General features: G+C 35.9%; 1 protein-coding gene across 1 annotated transcript in view; it reads right to left on the bottom strand.

Moving 5' to 3' along the window:
* The window catches only part of MYOM2 (myomesin 2), a 155,710-nt gene that overhangs the window by 35,905 nt on the left and 102,964 nt on the right, over positions 1–16,841 (bottom strand). Inside the window, exons 20-25 of the mRNA XM_069065405.1 lie at positions 11,380–11,558; positions 10,333–10,447; positions 8,692–8,848; positions 8,505–8,611; positions 5,918–5,962; positions 5,246–5,382 (exon numbers count right to left, since the gene is read on the bottom strand). Coding sequence (XP_068921506.1) covers positions 5,246–5,382; positions 5,918–5,962; positions 8,505–8,611; positions 8,692–8,848; positions 10,333–10,447; positions 11,380–11,558 — 740 coding nt within the window. The remainder of the gene's footprint in view (positions 1–5,245; positions 5,383–5,917; positions 5,963–8,504; positions 8,612–8,691; positions 8,849–10,332; positions 10,448–11,379; positions 11,559–16,841) is intronic.

The raw sequence follows: 16,841 nt of genomic DNA, 5'->3' as shown, positions 1-16,841 counted from the left end.
TATAACAAAAAAAAGAGGAGAAGCGTTCAAAGATGCATAGGTGAAACAGAAGGTTAGGGTTGAGAATACTAAAAAGAGAGTGTGAAGAATGAGATAATTATCTAGAGAGACAATTAGATGACTCAGCTCTGGAAATGAACTTTGTTTATCAAGATGTTGAGTGATCCAGGGAAAGGATGGAATATCAGAGAAATAATAAGCGTTAAGTCTCATGCTTTTCCCCAGTCCTTGATTCTCTAGGGCCTTTAGAGTATGGACTTTTGTAAACCAAGGGTAAAATTTTCTAAATGTAGAAACTGAATTGTTCCTAGTTAGATTCTATTAATCTTATTTCAAGCATCTTTAGGAAGGCAACTATAGCACCTTATTCTAATTAGGTTCAAGAAAGAAAAATGTATAACTCTACCTGGCAACAAGAATCAAACAAAATTCTCAACAGTACAATAGTCTATTGAAATGTATTCAGCAACTACACTGCAGTGTCTGGGCCAGTTTTAGAAAATAATTAGCCTGCTCTCTATTGCCAATATGCAGCAAGATAAAGTTCAATGATTTTATGGATGCCATAAATACGAGCTTTTATGTGACTTTCACAAAATAGCATCAATCTTCAAATGTAAAAGTCACCTGTGGGTTACTAATTAAAAAAGTGAAATAGGACAGCTGCACTTTGGAAAATTAGCTGTTTAGTCATGACATCAGTTTTAAGGGCAGGTAGGAAAAATGTTAATCAAATAGTATTATGTAAATAATGTTAAATTAGGCTAAATTGCATGAGATTTAGAGTTGGAATGGATTTCAAAAATAATTTAGTCCACCACAGTTATTTTATGAATAAGGAAACTGAGGCCCAGAGAGAATAAAAGGATTTGTACAAGGTCATATAGCTAAATATAGTATTACATTGTAAATATGAAATAAGTGACAAAGCAAGTATTTGAATCAAGTATCTTTCACTCCACGTCCAAGATGATTTTCACTATTAGTTGCTGTTATGCTCTTAAATAACAGAAAGAAACCAAAGGTGATCTAGAGATCACGCACCTAGTCAGTTCTTCTATAAAGAAGTGCCATCTTTCCTTTGGGAGGCATTAACTAGACTTTAAATATCAGATTCCAATTCATAAAAGAGTATTATCTTTTTTTTTCCTTAGAATGTACCCATGATTTCATCAATATAGAGAACTCCCAATGAGGAAACTTCCTCTACTCATGCAGGACAGTACCTTCTCTGAATATTAATCATTTTAGAGAGTTGCCTGGAACACTAAAAATGAGAGAATCCCACAGTAATTATGTGTCAGAGACAGAGGCCAGACTTGAACCCAGGCCATCCTGATTCCTGCTTCTTTGGCCATTATTATTTTATGTATGTGTATGTATGTATGTATGTGTGTAAATATATGTATATGTATATTTACATGTGTATATATAGAGAGAGAGACAGAGATAGAGACAGAGACAAGGAGAGACAGAAAGAGAAAGTAAAAAGAATGGCAACTTCCTAAGTAGGGGATATCATAAGATTTCTATTTTTTCAAGAGTTCTGTCTTGGAAGAGTCCAAATAAACCAACTGTGCTTCAACCAGAGATCAAGCGTGTGTTATGGGAATGGGAATTTAAGATCTTCCCTGCCCCTAGGCCCTTTGATAGGCTTAAGTGACTCTGAGAACCTTCCTTGATTTGAAAATATATTCTGCCCCCTAATAGGCTGAATTTGGTCACATGGAGCCTGTGGAAGGAGGCTTGTTTTTCAGGAACTCCCACAGCTTGATACTTTGTGATTGGGCAGTGGGTCAAGAGGGCTGTGATATTCTCTGAGCCAGGAGAAGGCTATATATACCCTGATGTGAGATTTTGCTTTGGGGCTCACTTTGAGAAGAGTTGTGTGATTTGACCAGACGAGACTCTGGGCAGCCATTGAGAGGCCCCCAGCTTTGAAAACCCAGATGTTGGTGCTTCCCTCTCTGGTAACTGACTAGGTATGGATATAATAGTCAGACAGCTGGAAGCCTGTCTCCTGATGTTTCTCTGCTTGTAAATTGCTTGTATTCTCTGAAGTTCAGGGTGCTGACCTTTTTTCCCTGAACTAGGTAAATGACATATATTTGATTAAAGCAAGATTTTTAACCCATTTTGAGTTGCTTTCCTTTAGAAAAGCAGATCTAAGAACCTGTGTTGGCAGCCACCCTGGGTATGCTAGGGTGCTTGCTGCTACAGTGAGTTGCATTTAATTCTATATATCAGGAGTGTGACATGATGGTAAGAAAAGCAGGACATAATAAATACAGTGCTGGACATATAATAAAAGTAGCAATAATTTTCAAAAGTTAGGCATGGCTTCATCAAGAAGAGAACATTTCATGGTATTTCCTTTTTGACAGTCATTAAAGTGATCATTGAAGGGAATGCTATAGATATAATTTGTCTAGATTTTACCAAAATATTTGATCAACTATCTCATATTTTTCTGGTAAAGAAGATAAAGAGATGTGAACTAGATAAGCATTGGACTGAATCTAATAAAGTGAAATTCCATAGGTAAAATTGTAAATCTTGTACTTGGAAGCAAAAAAAATCAACTTCACAAGCACTAATAAGGCATAGTAGACAGGAATTTGTCTGAAAAGAATCTAGGAACTTTGGCTCATTGCAAGCTCAATATAAATTAGCAGTATGGTAGATCACCCAAAAAGGTTAACGCAATCTAGAGCTGCTTTAAGAGAGACAACTTTCCAGGAGTAGAGCATAGTGATAGTTTCACTATATTCTGCCTTCCTCAACCTTCATATTGAATATAATTTTCAGACAAATTGTTGTCTATCCATGCCTCTTATTCTTGTGAAGGTGCTTTTTGTACCCATGCATAAGACTTTATACTTTAGTTCTGATTCCATAGTTTAAGAAGGATATTTATAAGCTTGAAAAAATCTGGAGGATGGTAATACGTCTTGAGTCCATATCATGTGAGCACTGGCTAGAGAAATTGGGGGTGCTTAGCCTGGAAAAGAGAAGAATCAAAGGAGACATGTCTGAAGGGTTGTTATTCAAAAGAGGGATTAGGTTTGTTCTACTTAGCTAGAGGGCAAAATCTTGAACAATGGGAGGAAGGTACATTCAGATTAATCAAGAGCTGATTTCAGGGGGGAAAAATCCTAAAAATTAGAGATTTCAAATAGTGGAATAGGCTTCTTTGAGAGTTAATAGTTTCCCCCTCCTTATAGTTCATCAAGCAGAGACTGGATAGCATCCTTTTTAGTTTTGTTAAAGAAGGTGTTTCTTCTAGTTCATCTAGATTTAATCAGATTGCTTTAGAGGCTGCTTGCAATTCTTATATTCTGTGATACTTTGATTTCTGATGCCCTTTGTTACTCTATGATCTTACCCTATTTAAAGACACTTAAGTGGTAAGATGTAGAGATGGCTGAACTTGGATTCAGAAACAAGAATTTGAATTTAATTGCTATGTGATCCTATAAAATGGGGTCATTGTGAGGATTACACAAGATTATACATGTAAAGTGCTTTGCAAACTTTAAAATACTATATAAATACTAGCTAGCTACTACTAGCTGGATGATCCTTGTCCCTCTTTCAGCCTCACTTTCCTCATCTGTTAAATAGGACTAATAACACCTATTTCACAGACTTGTGAGGCTCAAATGATATAATGTATAAAATTGCTTTGTAAGCCTTAAAGTGCTCCATAAATGCTAGCTTTTATCCAAAGAAGATGGGTATCTTCCTACAGACTACATGTAGCAATGTTACTTTTCAACTTAAAAAATTAAAGACTGAATTGCAGCATAAATTAAAACACTGTCTAATGCAGAAAAAAAAATGTGTACTTTTAGCATCCTTTCTCATCATTTCAACCCAAGCCTTCTATCTCTAGGAGTAAACCTAAATGATAAAGGAATTTACAGGTACCAGTGGCTACAATGTCCCTCCTATTAGGAAAGGGTCTATTGGAAGGAAGTCATCACTCAAGATAAGCTAAATCAAGCAGGGTCAATGCCATTATCAAGAACAGACAAACATATTTAGAAAAAAAAATAACTTTCCCCCAAAGAACTTGTATCTTTTCACAAAATCAATTTCAATCTGAACTTTTTTCCCCTATAGAGATTATAAAACATCACTTGGCATTTTCAAATTCAAACAGGTCTAGTTTTTAAAGTATTTCTTATCTCTGAAGGCTAGTGTTTAAAAAAAGTGAAAGAAAATGTGCTTCAGGGACTGCAAGATCAGTATTAATAAACAATATGTCATGATATTAAACACAGAGAAACTAATCCAGTTTTTAGATGCAGTAATATGCTTAGTTTTAGTCAGACCACATGTGGAGCATGGCACCCAATTCATTGTAGGAAGGACATAAACTGAAAAGTAGCATCCCAGAATAGGATGTCCAGGATTAATCTTGAGACCTTACCCTATATGGATAAATTGAAGAGACTGGCAATGTTTAACTTGTACAAGAGTCTGGGAGTTGAGGGATGGAGGCTGGGTGGACAGATAATAACTGTATTCCAGTATCTAGAGTACTGTCATGAAGGAAGGGTATCATCCTTGCTTTTCTTGGTCTCAGAGGGCACAACTAGGAGGAATGGATGGTAGATGCAAAGAAGATTTTCTTGGCTTAAATAAAGGGGTGGAAGGGGACCTAATAATTGGAATTATCAAAAAGTCTAACAGACTAAGTCAGGAGGTAGGGAGGTTCTGCCTCACTGGTGGTCATCGAGCAAACCACTTGTGAGTGTAGTAGAAAGAATTTATATTTAGGCTTTAATTGAGTTAGCAGACCTCTGAGGTCCCTTGCAACTCCAAGATTTTGGAGATTCTCTATAGTAGAAAGAAATGAGGTCTGAGTTTGAATCTCAGCTATTCCACTTAAAGTTGTGTGACATTAGAGAAGTCACTATATTTCTGTGAGTTCTGGTTTTCTAATACATAAAACTGGGATACTTGCATGAATGGGCTATTGAGAAAATCAAATGAAATAACTGATGAGTTCTTTACAATTCACAATATAAACAAATTATCATTTTTGTTATTTCTTATTTAAACTAAACCCATACTCTGAATATTATAAGGAGGTTTAATTCATCTTACCAAATTCCCCCACCCCCAGATCTGGTAGTAAGTATTGAAAATAAACAGAGAACACTGACATGAACAACTGCCCTACCACTGTCACTCTTAGCCCTGGTCAAAAACCCAGAATATCCACATGTGACCTTACCTCGCTGTCAGAAACTTCTCTGTCATTTATAATGAATCTGTAGCTGGCATCCGGTGATAAGTGCTCAGCCTGGAGCCAGAAACGAACCTGGCCCTTATCAAAAATCTCATAAGCTAGTTCTGATTTCAAAGGAATTGCTACCGGAAGAAAAGAAATCACAAGTCAATAATGCATGAATCCTTGTGAGAAAGAATAGCTGCATTTTGTAGGAAAATATCAATTCTGGTTATTAAATTTTTGGAGAATGCAAGACCCTGGAGTATTGAATTGGATTATGAAAACTAGAAAAAAAATCAAACCATGGTTTAGCCTGTTGTTGCTTTTAAAGCCTCATGCTGTGTGACTTATGTGTGTGTGAACACAATCTAGCTTTCTATATATATTTAATACAATGGCTGAGGATTTGTTTGATAGACATCCCACCAGGTTTAAGCGTGGCCCATATTAAACCCAGATTTCAAAAGACTCCTTGAGTGACAAAAATTTCTACAAGCTATAGTACAAGTTAATATTTGTTTTAAATTAATACATTATAAACTAGTGAGCAAGGAGGATACAAATGAGGCCATCGGTTTCCCAGAGTTGTTCCTTAGAGATCTTCCCACTGTAATACACATGATCCTGTCCCATTTATGATTGTATATTAGATTTGCAATTTATTGGCTTACTTACTGGGATTCTTTATTTCATTGCTGAGTGCCATCAGGCGTTCCAGCTCTAAAATTAAGAAAAAGTTTGAGTTTTTAATTGATTTTGTCCAATGGACTCAGATATTTTCAAGCAATCTAAAAGAAAGCATTGAAATGATAACTTAAAACTCTGACTGAAATGCAACAGAGAATTCATATCAGCAAAATTAAACTTGTGGAGAGAAGGAAAATCTTGTCTAAACTCTATTAGAAGTAAAAACTTAACAAATTGTTTAAACTGGAATTTCCACCACCCCCAGCCTCAAACTGACTGAAAACTAGTATTGCTACTTCCTCAAATCCAAATAGAGTAACTAATACAGTACACTAGGATAAAGCAGAATACTTAATAAAGATGGGATTAAAAACAAGGCTATTGCAGATATCATACATCTGTGGTATCATGGAAAGATAGCAGGAATTTGAGTAAGAAGATCTAGATGTTAATCCTGACATGGATGGAGATCTTGGATTCTCAAAAAGATATAAAATCTGGCACATCCAGTTTTCTGGAATGGTTTGAGGAAGGGGCCTGTCTGCATTTATCATTAGATAGCTAGTCTCATGAAAAACTCATGAAGATTGTCTACTAAAATATAGATGGGTTTTAACCTTCTGTGATAGTAATGGCAATTAAAGATTCCCCTGTATTGGCTTGGTTTTCAAATTGATTGTGTTAAAACCCAGAGTTTGTTAATCCCACCTGTGGGATGGGCTTGTTGATGTGAAAAGAAAGTCCTGAACTGGGAGGAGCTGGTGATGTAGATTTGGAGCCATAGAAGAAGAGATCTTCACCCCTTACCACAAGATTTTGGGGCCCCATTTGTTCGGGGTGGGGGGAATGATGGGGAGCTTGTGCTCAAGCGCCACCCTAAAATATGGTTTTCTGTGTTTATTGTGTGCTATTCTTGTTATATTGTTGTGAAATTTTGTTGACACCAGTTATTCCTACTGTATTTTTGTCAAGTAAGGGACATGAAAGATCTTGGGGCCGAATGTAAGGGTTATGGGATTTAAAGATCTTCCACCTCTCTCTTATCTCTCCAAATCTACATCACCAGCTCCTCCCAGTTCAGGACTTTCTTTTCACATCAACAAGCCCATCCCACAGGTGGGATTAACAAACTCTGGGTTTTAACACAATCAATTTGAAAACCAAGCCAATACAGGGGAATCTTTAATTGCCATTACTATCACACCTTCTTCAGCAGAGATAATTTTGTTGTTGTTGTTCAATTGTTTTTCAGTCGTGATCAACTCATCATGTCCCCACTGAGGATTTTCTTGGCAAGAATATGAAAGCACTTTGTTACTTCCTTCTCTAGCTTATTTTACAGATGAGGAAACTGAGGCAGACAGGGTTAAGTGACTTGCCCAGGACCACACAGCTAATAAGTGTCTAAGGCTAAATCTGAACTCAGGAAGATGAATCTTCCTGACTCCAAGCTGGCACTCTATCCACTGTGCCACCTAGCTGGCCCCATGCAAACCTTAAATGAGCTATTGCTTGAACCTAGATTTTCTGACTGAAATTCCTGGGCAAGTTCTAGTCCATCAGAATGCCTCTGACAAATTACATTTATTATTGTGACATGGGTAATTAAAAAAAATAGAATACATTGTAAAGTGAAGCAATTAGACTAGATAGATGACCAGATAATTTCTAAGGACCCTTCTGCTTTTTTGTTTTATGACTGTATGATTGGGAGAAAAGATAGGAAGGATGGGAAGGTCTAAATGTAGAGATAGTTTCCAGACTTGAGATTTCATTCATATAGGGAACTCCCAGAGTGAAAACCTCTCCACCAATGAAGGTCAGCAACTCCTCTGCAACTTATACAGCCTTAGAGAGTTGCCTGATGTACTGAAAGGTTAAGTGACTTACTCACCTTCATACAGCTGTTATATATTAGAAGCAACACTTGAAATCAAGTCCTCCCAACTCCAAAGGCAACCACTATGCTATGCTATGCTCTGCTGCCTCTCTGAGTATACAATAAAAGTAGTAAAATATTACCCACTACCAAACTACTTTCAGCGTTGAAAATTATGTTCATATAGTTGATTTTAGTTTAAATTTGGGGCATTGACTTTTTTCCATAAATTTAGATTATATCAAAAGAAGGTTTAGTATAGTGAGAATGGAAACAAACATTTAGTAAGTACCTACTCTGTACCATGCATTGTACTAGGCACTTTGTAAACATTATCATGTTTGATCTTCATAATAATCCCAGAAGTTACATGCTATTATTATTCCCATTTTAGAGCTGAGGAAACTAAGGGAAATAGAGGTTAAAGTAATTTGCCCAGGGTCACACAGCAAGTGCCTGAGGCCATGTTTGAACTCAGCTCTTCCTGACTCCAGGCTCTATCCACTGTGCCACCAAGAAGCCTTATCTATACCTCAGATTTTGCATAAAGCTCATTTTCAGACCCAAATATTTGGAAAAGATTTTTTATTACTTCTTTTCTAAACTTTATGGGTTTCCCTTTTCTTAAGTCAACCTTTGGCAATGCTATAAGTTTATCCCTAAATAAGGACCACATATGTACCATTCATTACTTACCTTCTTCATCCATTACAAAACTAGATGAAATGCCATCAGTATCACTAACTGACACAGAATAGGTCCCGATGTCTGATTTTTCTGGATTTTTTAAGTATAATCTAGAGCTGAAAATAAAAATGGGAAAATATATTATTATACTAGAACTTTTTTATATTTTAAAAACACAAACAGGCTCAGGACTTACTGGTCTCCTTCAGTCTGTATATTAAACTTGTCTGGATCAGCAATCTCTTCATAAGATTTACACCAAGTGAAGTGAGATGCATCTGTAACCTCTGGACAGTCAAAACCTAGATAGATGTTACCATCTTCATCTACACCTGCACTTATTTCTTTAGTACCTGCAAGATAAAATACTGTTCAAGCATCTTAAATATAGTCTTTAAAATTGTGGTGGTGGTATTTTACTGTGTTCTAATTTTATATTGAATCTGAATTTTTAATTTAACAGCTGAATGTAATTGCCCTGGTGGATTCATTCAAGCTTTCATCCAACAAACATTTATTAAATGCTTATAATGCTTTGAGCACCATGGTAGATTTTGGGGAGGATACAAAATTAACCTTAGATATGGTTCCTGTTATCACAGAAATAATCAGGACTTTTGATACCTGGAGCAAATACCAAAAACCTCACCTGGGGCATGTGTTATAAAGTACACCTTCGGATGAGGTCAGGGTATTTGTCACCCTGTTCAAGGTTGAGACATAGAAAGCAGCAGCTAGGAAGGCCACCATGTAAACACAAATAAGGGATGGGGGTGGGAAGAAGAGAACAGATCAATAAGAGGAGCTTATTCAGCATTACATCTTATAGCTTCCTATTTTAACTACCCATTCTGTGGCCACCTGCTTAGGTCTGCTGTTTCTATACTACTGAAGGACTTCCAAGTGTTGCCAATGGAGACTGTCCTCAAGAATATAAGTTTGGGAAGGGGATAAAAAAGTGCCAGACTCTGAAGACATAGTATTATGTGAAGACTATATTAGAGAATTGTTAAATGTCATACTACGTGAAGTATAAGGAGGAAGTTCATCACAAAAACTACTGTAACTAGAGGGTAAAACACTTCCCTACACAAATGCTCGAGTTGTTTTTAAAGATGTATTTTACAACAGCCAGCATGATCTTCTTAAAGATTCAGCTTCAGGAACAGGTATGGTTTTATCAGTGGAAATACTATTAAAGACCATGCATTACCATCTGCTTTGCCACTGCAATGTGAGGACAACTAGGATTTTCCATCTGACTTGCAGAGAAAACCACATAGATATTCTGTTTCCTCCTTTTGGCATGAGAGCTCCATGGGAGCAGGGGTTGTCTTGCTTTTCTATTAGAATCCCCAATACTAAGTACAATTTTTTGCAAACTCATTTTATTCATTTTACAGATGAGGAAACTGAGGCAAACAGGGCTAAGTGACTGGCCCACAGTCACACAGCTAGTAAATATGTGAGGCCAGATTTGAATAAGAAACATGAGTCTTCCTGATTCCCAGCCCAATGCTCTATCTACTTTACCAAGTAGCTGTCCATACTTTATAAACACTAAGTGCTTAATAAGTTGACTTATTCATTTATTCCTAATTTTCTGAATTGGAATCTATAGTGAAGTAAATGAAGTCCTTACTGCATGTTGATGGCCTAGTCACTTCAAAGAAAAAATAGTGGACAGCCTTTTAGGGTGAGCATGCACATGCTCTTCCTAGGAGGAAAATTATTTGTTTCAAAGTGCTTGTGATGGATAATGGCATTCCTTCACAAAAAAAGACTCTTTTAAAAGAATTTGAATAGTTCAACAGCATATGAATAATTAAATTCATACCTGGTCTAGCTTCTACAAGAACAGCTTCAGATGTGTCTGATGGTTTTCCAACACCACTTGCATTTACTGCTCTGACTCGGAAGACATAGGTCTTACCCTGGTGCAGATCAGTGACCTTGAAAATAACACAAGAGATGTGTTACCTACATATTCAGGTAAAATATATTTTGCCTTCTCTGTGAGTTTGAGCAGATAGTACACGCATGTATGAATTCAAAGCACAGAAATAAAATTTTAAAATAATAATGCCTCTACACAAAGGCACATGAACTCTGGATAATGGACCTTACATCTAAAAGAAATTATGTTAAGTCTCAAGGAAATCAGAAACTGAGCAGTTAAAATAAAAATTTAATCCACTATACTGGAGTTACACATAATCAATTTACTCCTGTTCCTTCTGCTACTTCTGCTTCTGCTCCTGCTCCCTGGAATTAGACAGACTGTATAATTATTTGTATTCATCCATTCATTTATCCATCCTTCCATTCATTTACCTATCAATTCACTCATTCATTTATCCATTTATTCATGCAATTATGCCCATTCATGCAGTCACTCACCTATTCATTCATCCATCTATGTACTCACTTATTCTTCCATTCACTTATTCATTGATCTGTTCATTCTAACACACTTCCTTTGGGAAACAATGAAACATATGAAAAGTTTATATACAAATACATAAATATGTACATGTGCATTTACATAAACGTATATTCTTGAACTTATCTTTATAAGAATACAAGTCAATCAAGGAAAGTCATAGATTGAAGTGAGTGGGTATGTCATCAGAATTTCAAAACTCATCATGAAAAGCCATATGTTTATATGTTCTTGTTGTAACATATGGATGTGCAAGTCTTGGACTTTAACAAGAAATATTCCATAGCTGTTAGCTTGCCTAAAGAGAAATAATTCATCTCTGCAACAGGAATAGCACATTAAAAATAATTCTCTGAATGAGTTTATCTTTGGGAGTAGGAGATAATTAATTTGGTATAGATATGAAATAAAATTTCAAGGACCAAACAAATAAATAAATACCTTTAAGTAGCGATTTTTAGTTGTAGCCTCATTGACTGTAATCCATTCTTCAGAACCTTCTTCCTTATAATCTACAAAATACCCTGTAATAGGACCACTCCCACTGTACACAGGTGCTTTCCACAACATAACAAGTGATGTATCCCTGACCTCACAGAATGTTAAATCATAGGCAGGACCTGAAATAATCATTTATAAAAATTAGTGTGATAATTCAAAAAAAGAAAACCAAAATTAGTTGTAGAGGAATAAATTTCATATCCATCAAGCTGTTGCTCATTTATTAAAAGCTTTACACATATAGATGTTCCTCCCATTAATCGACACTATATTGATTTATTTTAAAATCTATATGTCCTTGTTTGTAGAGGATTGTATTGGCTATATGAAGAGTAAAAAAAAATAATTATATAGTCTAGCAGTGGAAATAGTGATATCAGATGGACGCACCAAGTGCCATAATAGTATCTGTGAAGTATTAAAAGGACAAGAGGATAGATCCCAGCATGCTGAATAGATTTGATATAGAATATTTATGGAAAGACAAAAATAAGAATTAAATAAGTTAAAGTGTAGAAGTTCTGTGATTTTTGTGGTGGCAGAGATATCCAACATTGTGACATCTTAAATCCCCTGATGTTCTAGAGCAAATGTAGGCAGTGACAGGTCAGAATATATTTCCTGGGAGGGATAAAGGAGAAATCTAGCTTATTATTGTCTAAAGTCTTCACTAACAGTCACTGAGGGTAGAGTTGATTTCCTTAGAAATAACTCATTAATTAATGTTGCTCACAAAAGACATTCATCTAAGTATCTCATTCAGGAAATTAGTGGAGAAAAGAAAACTGTGCCATATTTCCTATCCACCAGATTGGAAATATTTTAGTCTCAGTGAAAAATCATTCAAAGAATTTGGCTACCTGTGTCAGACCTTGCCCTCATTTGAGAAATACATTAAAATTCTCACTGGTTGATTCCCTATCATCAAAGCAATGATAGAAGTATATGACAAATCAAGACTGGAATATGTCCATGCATAAAAGTACAGAATTTTTGCTCATTCTCCTATATTTTGACAAATGTATGACCTCAGTGATGGGGGTATTCTCTCCAAAAATGTAAATTGAAAGCCATCTATCCCCATTTATCTAACATGGCTTTTTTTCATATATTTCCCAAAATCCTCTTTAGGGAATCTACCTAATGTGCTAATTCCTTCTCATTATTTTTTTAACATTGTATAGAACCCAAAGAAGCATACATGCTATTCATTGGTCATGCCTTTTTCTTGCTACATGACTGGCCCATCTTCTTTTATAGAAACATATCTCTTATTCCTCATCTAAATGAAATCACACTTTGTTCTTTAAGCTGCTGTGTCTATGAAAACTTTCAAAGAGGACTGTAATTTATATAGTTCTTTCATTAGTTTTTCAATGGGGCTAAAATTAATTTCACTAAATCAGGTAGCTACAAAGTGAGAGTAATAGGATCAGGTCATAGAACTGAAAGCTAGCTTAGAATTAATAGGTTGTGTTGTTTTTTTAACTATATATCTTCTATTTATTTTCTAAACCCAATGTTAGAATCACAACTCTAATATCTCATTGTGGTATTCTCAAGGGTTATTCAAACTGTACAAGCTCTGATGTATCCTACAAGCTGGAAAACTTTGGGGCATAATTTCAGAAATGTAATATGTCTGTCATTTGAATACCAGTTTATTGAAGTTCAAAGAGGTTGGTGATCAGGTTAGAACATTGATTGTAGCTAATGAAGTTTTTGACCATGGCAATGAATGAAGAACATCAGTGAATGGATAGAAAAGCTGAAGTTGTGATCTGAATGGAGGAAGTGCCAATGAAATCATGCATTCTTTAAGCGTGGACATACTTTGCATATTAAACAGTAGTTCAATATTAACCTGACTTGGAGAATTAACTACTTAAATAACAATAACAACAGCTAGCACTTATATAACACTTTTAAGCACTTTTCAAAGCACTTTAAATATGTTATTTAATTTGTTCCTTAAACAGTCCTGGGAGGTAAATGCAATTATTATCCCTTCATTTTTTTTAGAGGAGGGGAAGGTAGGGCAATTGGGGTTAAGTGACTTGCCCAAGATCACACAGCTAGTTTTTTTTTTGTGTAAAGTATCTGAGACTGGATTTGAACTTAGGTCTCCTGACTCCAGGGCCAGTGCTCTATTTAGTGGGCCACCTAGCTGCCCCTATCCCTTCCTAATAGATAAAGAAATTGAGGCTAAGAAAAGTCAAGTGTCTTGCATAAGGACACACAGCGAGTAAGTATTTAATGCAATATTTGAACTCGGGTCTTCCTGACTCCAAGCCCAGGAATCAATGTGTCAGCCAACTATTTTAAAGATTATCCCTTCTACCACACTCATTTAGTAGCTGGGAACAAAAGAAGTGAAATGACTTACCTAAAGCCATAGTCTAACTAGAAAAAAATGATATTTCCACTCAATAAGTTAAGAAAACCCAATACTAGGGCTACTAGGTGGCACAATGAATAGAGCACCGGCCCTGGAGTCAGGAGGACCTAGGTTCAGATCTGGCCTCAAATCTAGCGCAAAAACTAGCCATGTGACCTTGGGCAAGTCACTTAACCCCAATTGCCCTTTTAAAAAAAGCCAAAAAAAAAAAGAGGAAACCCAATACAAACTACTTTAACTGACTTTTTTACTTGAATTGATTGTATTAATGACTTATGGGATCAGATATATCTAGTCTTTCTTTCATGTATGTGAGTATTTAATAGTAAAAATTAGTAATGATAATAGCATTTATAAAGTATTCTAAAGTTTGAAAAACACTTTACAAATAGTCTCATTTTATCTTCAAAACAAACCCTAGAGTTGAAGGAAAAAAGGAATTATTTCTCCCATTACAGAAGAGGAAATAGAGGCAAACAAAAGGTTAAATGACTTGCCCAGGGTCATACAAGTAGTTATGGTCTGAGATCACATTTGAGCTCAGCTCTTCCTAACTCCAAATTCAGCACTCTACCCATTGCTCTATCTAGATATCCATCACCAAGTGAATGTATACCCTAAACCTAATGGATATATTAATGTGCCTGCTCCCTCTATTGCTATACATTGAAACCTTCTAATGTGTGGTTTTTGTTCCTATTTTTATGCATTCTCCAAGGAGGATCCACCCAAAATTCTGGAGTTGCTGTTCATCAGTTGTTTCAATCATGTCTGACTTTTCATGACTCCATTTGGGATTTTCCTTGGCAATGTTACTGGACTGATTTCCTACTTCCTTCTCCAGGTCTTTTTACAGAAGAGGAAACTGAGGCAAAAAGGGTTAAATGACTTACCTAAGGTCATACAGTTAGTAAGTGTCTGAGGCCAAAGTGGAATTTAGGTCTTCATGACTCCAGGTCTGTCATTCTATCCCCTGCAGCACCTAGTTGCCCAAAATTCTGTTGACCTTCCTCTAAGTCATTTTCTATTCTGTGGATGCCAGCAGAGCATTCTGCCTCTTTATCTGGTATCTCTTATTTTCACTATATGCTTTTCTAACTGTATATTTCCCCTAATCATGCTACTTCTTACACATAAGTTAAAATAGGAAATATGATTCATCATTATTGCACCCAATGTTCTTTGGATCAGTAATAATTTTGATTCCTCAGCTTGTGGACTTCCAGTATTTGTAACTTCAAGCTGTTGTTGTCTATCCTACATTCTTGAAGAGGACCATGACATAGGAAGGTGATGCCATGACTTGCAAGTGAATTGGATTTAAGTGAGTAAGGCTGTGCAAAGTCACCAGACTCACTTTCTCCTCCAGAGACATGTCCAGTAGCAAGATGTCTATTTGGATGTGTGTAGGTGGCTCTGCTAACTGCAAGTCATAGTTTAGAGAACATCCGTATTAAAAAAAAAAAAAAAAAGATGGAGCTCTGCATTTGGAGCAAATCTTGGAAATATTTAAATAATATAAACTTTTCCAAATGCAATCTAGTCTTCTTTCTTCCTCTCATTCAATTCTGGGACCGATTCATTGTCCAGATAGATATATGTACTGACATATTTATTAAATGAATTGAACACACCCAACTGTATGTTATCTGGATGATAAACATTTTTCATGCATTTTGATTTTTTTTCCTATATGGGCTGTTGAGGCCATTTCCTTTGAATATCCAATGGATCTCATTGCAGAGGTCTTGTCACATCCTTAGGTTTAAAGGAAAAAGCACCAAATCTGCAAACAAGAGCATCTGAAGGACTTCACCATACATAGGGAATGCTGTTTCTGGTTGGACATAGCTCCAGTCAACCTCCATGATATGCAAACTTAGCTGTTGTTGTTATTCAGTTGTTTCACTAGTGTCCAATACGTTGTGACCCCACTTGGGATTTTCTTGGCAAAGATACTGGAGTGGTTTATCATTTCCCTCACTAACTCCTTTTAGAGATGGGGAAACTGAGGCAAAGGGTTAAGTAACTTGCCTAGGGTCACACAGCTAGGAAGTATCTGATGCCACATTTGAATTCAGTTAGATGAGTCTTCCTGATTCTAAGCACAGCACTATCCACTGTACCACCTACCTACCCCCATGCAAACCTTAAATGAGTATATATCTCTGTTTTATGTTTCATTCAACACTGTTCATCATTGGTCGTTAAAAAGTTTTCTCTGTGGTCACATTTATCATGGAGTTTTGTATGATCTTAACATATGCATGAAAGACACCTTTGAAGGGAGACACTTTAATGTTATGTTTTGCTCTACAAAATCATCTTTCTTTATTATGTAGAATCCTATATTCTCTGCATCTTTTAGTTGTCATATTATAAAACTGTGGTCTGTTGGACAAAAGTTTCTGCTTCTTACATTTTGATCAAAAGAAACATAATATGCATAGGCATATTATAATGATAATATGCATAATATGCATCATTCTCATAAAGATCTGAAAAATATGAGAATGTATATACAAGTCAATTGTCCTCTTTCTTGCATTTTGGGATAATAATCTAGATTATTTTCCCATTCTTTTGTCATTGTCTCTTTCCTTAGATTGTGAAAAGATTGCTCAAAGCTTTAAAGAGTCTGTCACTGCCAACAAAGATTTCCTCAGGATATGTTTGGTATAGACAACCACTCCTCTTGATCTAGTATTAGAACCTGGGTAATGAAGAATGATGAGACCCTGAACAGTAATAAGGAAATGCAATAAGTTCAATTTTGAATGTGTTGAGTTTAAGATGTCTGCAGGATATCCAGTTTGAAATGTCCAATAGACAGTTGGAGATATGAGACTACAGGTTAGGAAAGAGGTTAGAATTCAACAAGTAGATCTAAGAATCATTAGTAAAGAGATGATAATTAAAACTATGAGAGCTAATGAGATCACTAAGTGAAATAGTATAGAAGAAGAAGAAGAAGAAGAAGAAGAAGAAGAAGAAGAAGAAGAAG

Source organism: Petaurus breviceps, unplaced genomic scaffold (assembly GCF_028583685.1).
Source record: "Petaurus breviceps papuanus isolate PSGF00001 unplaced genomic scaffold, PetGlider_PUasm1.0 90686, whole genome shotgun sequence".
Taxonomy (NCBI): Eukaryota; Metazoa; Chordata; class Mammalia; order Diprotodontia; family Petauridae; genus Petaurus; species Petaurus breviceps.
This window is presented reverse-complemented; position numbering and strand designations above follow the sequence as displayed.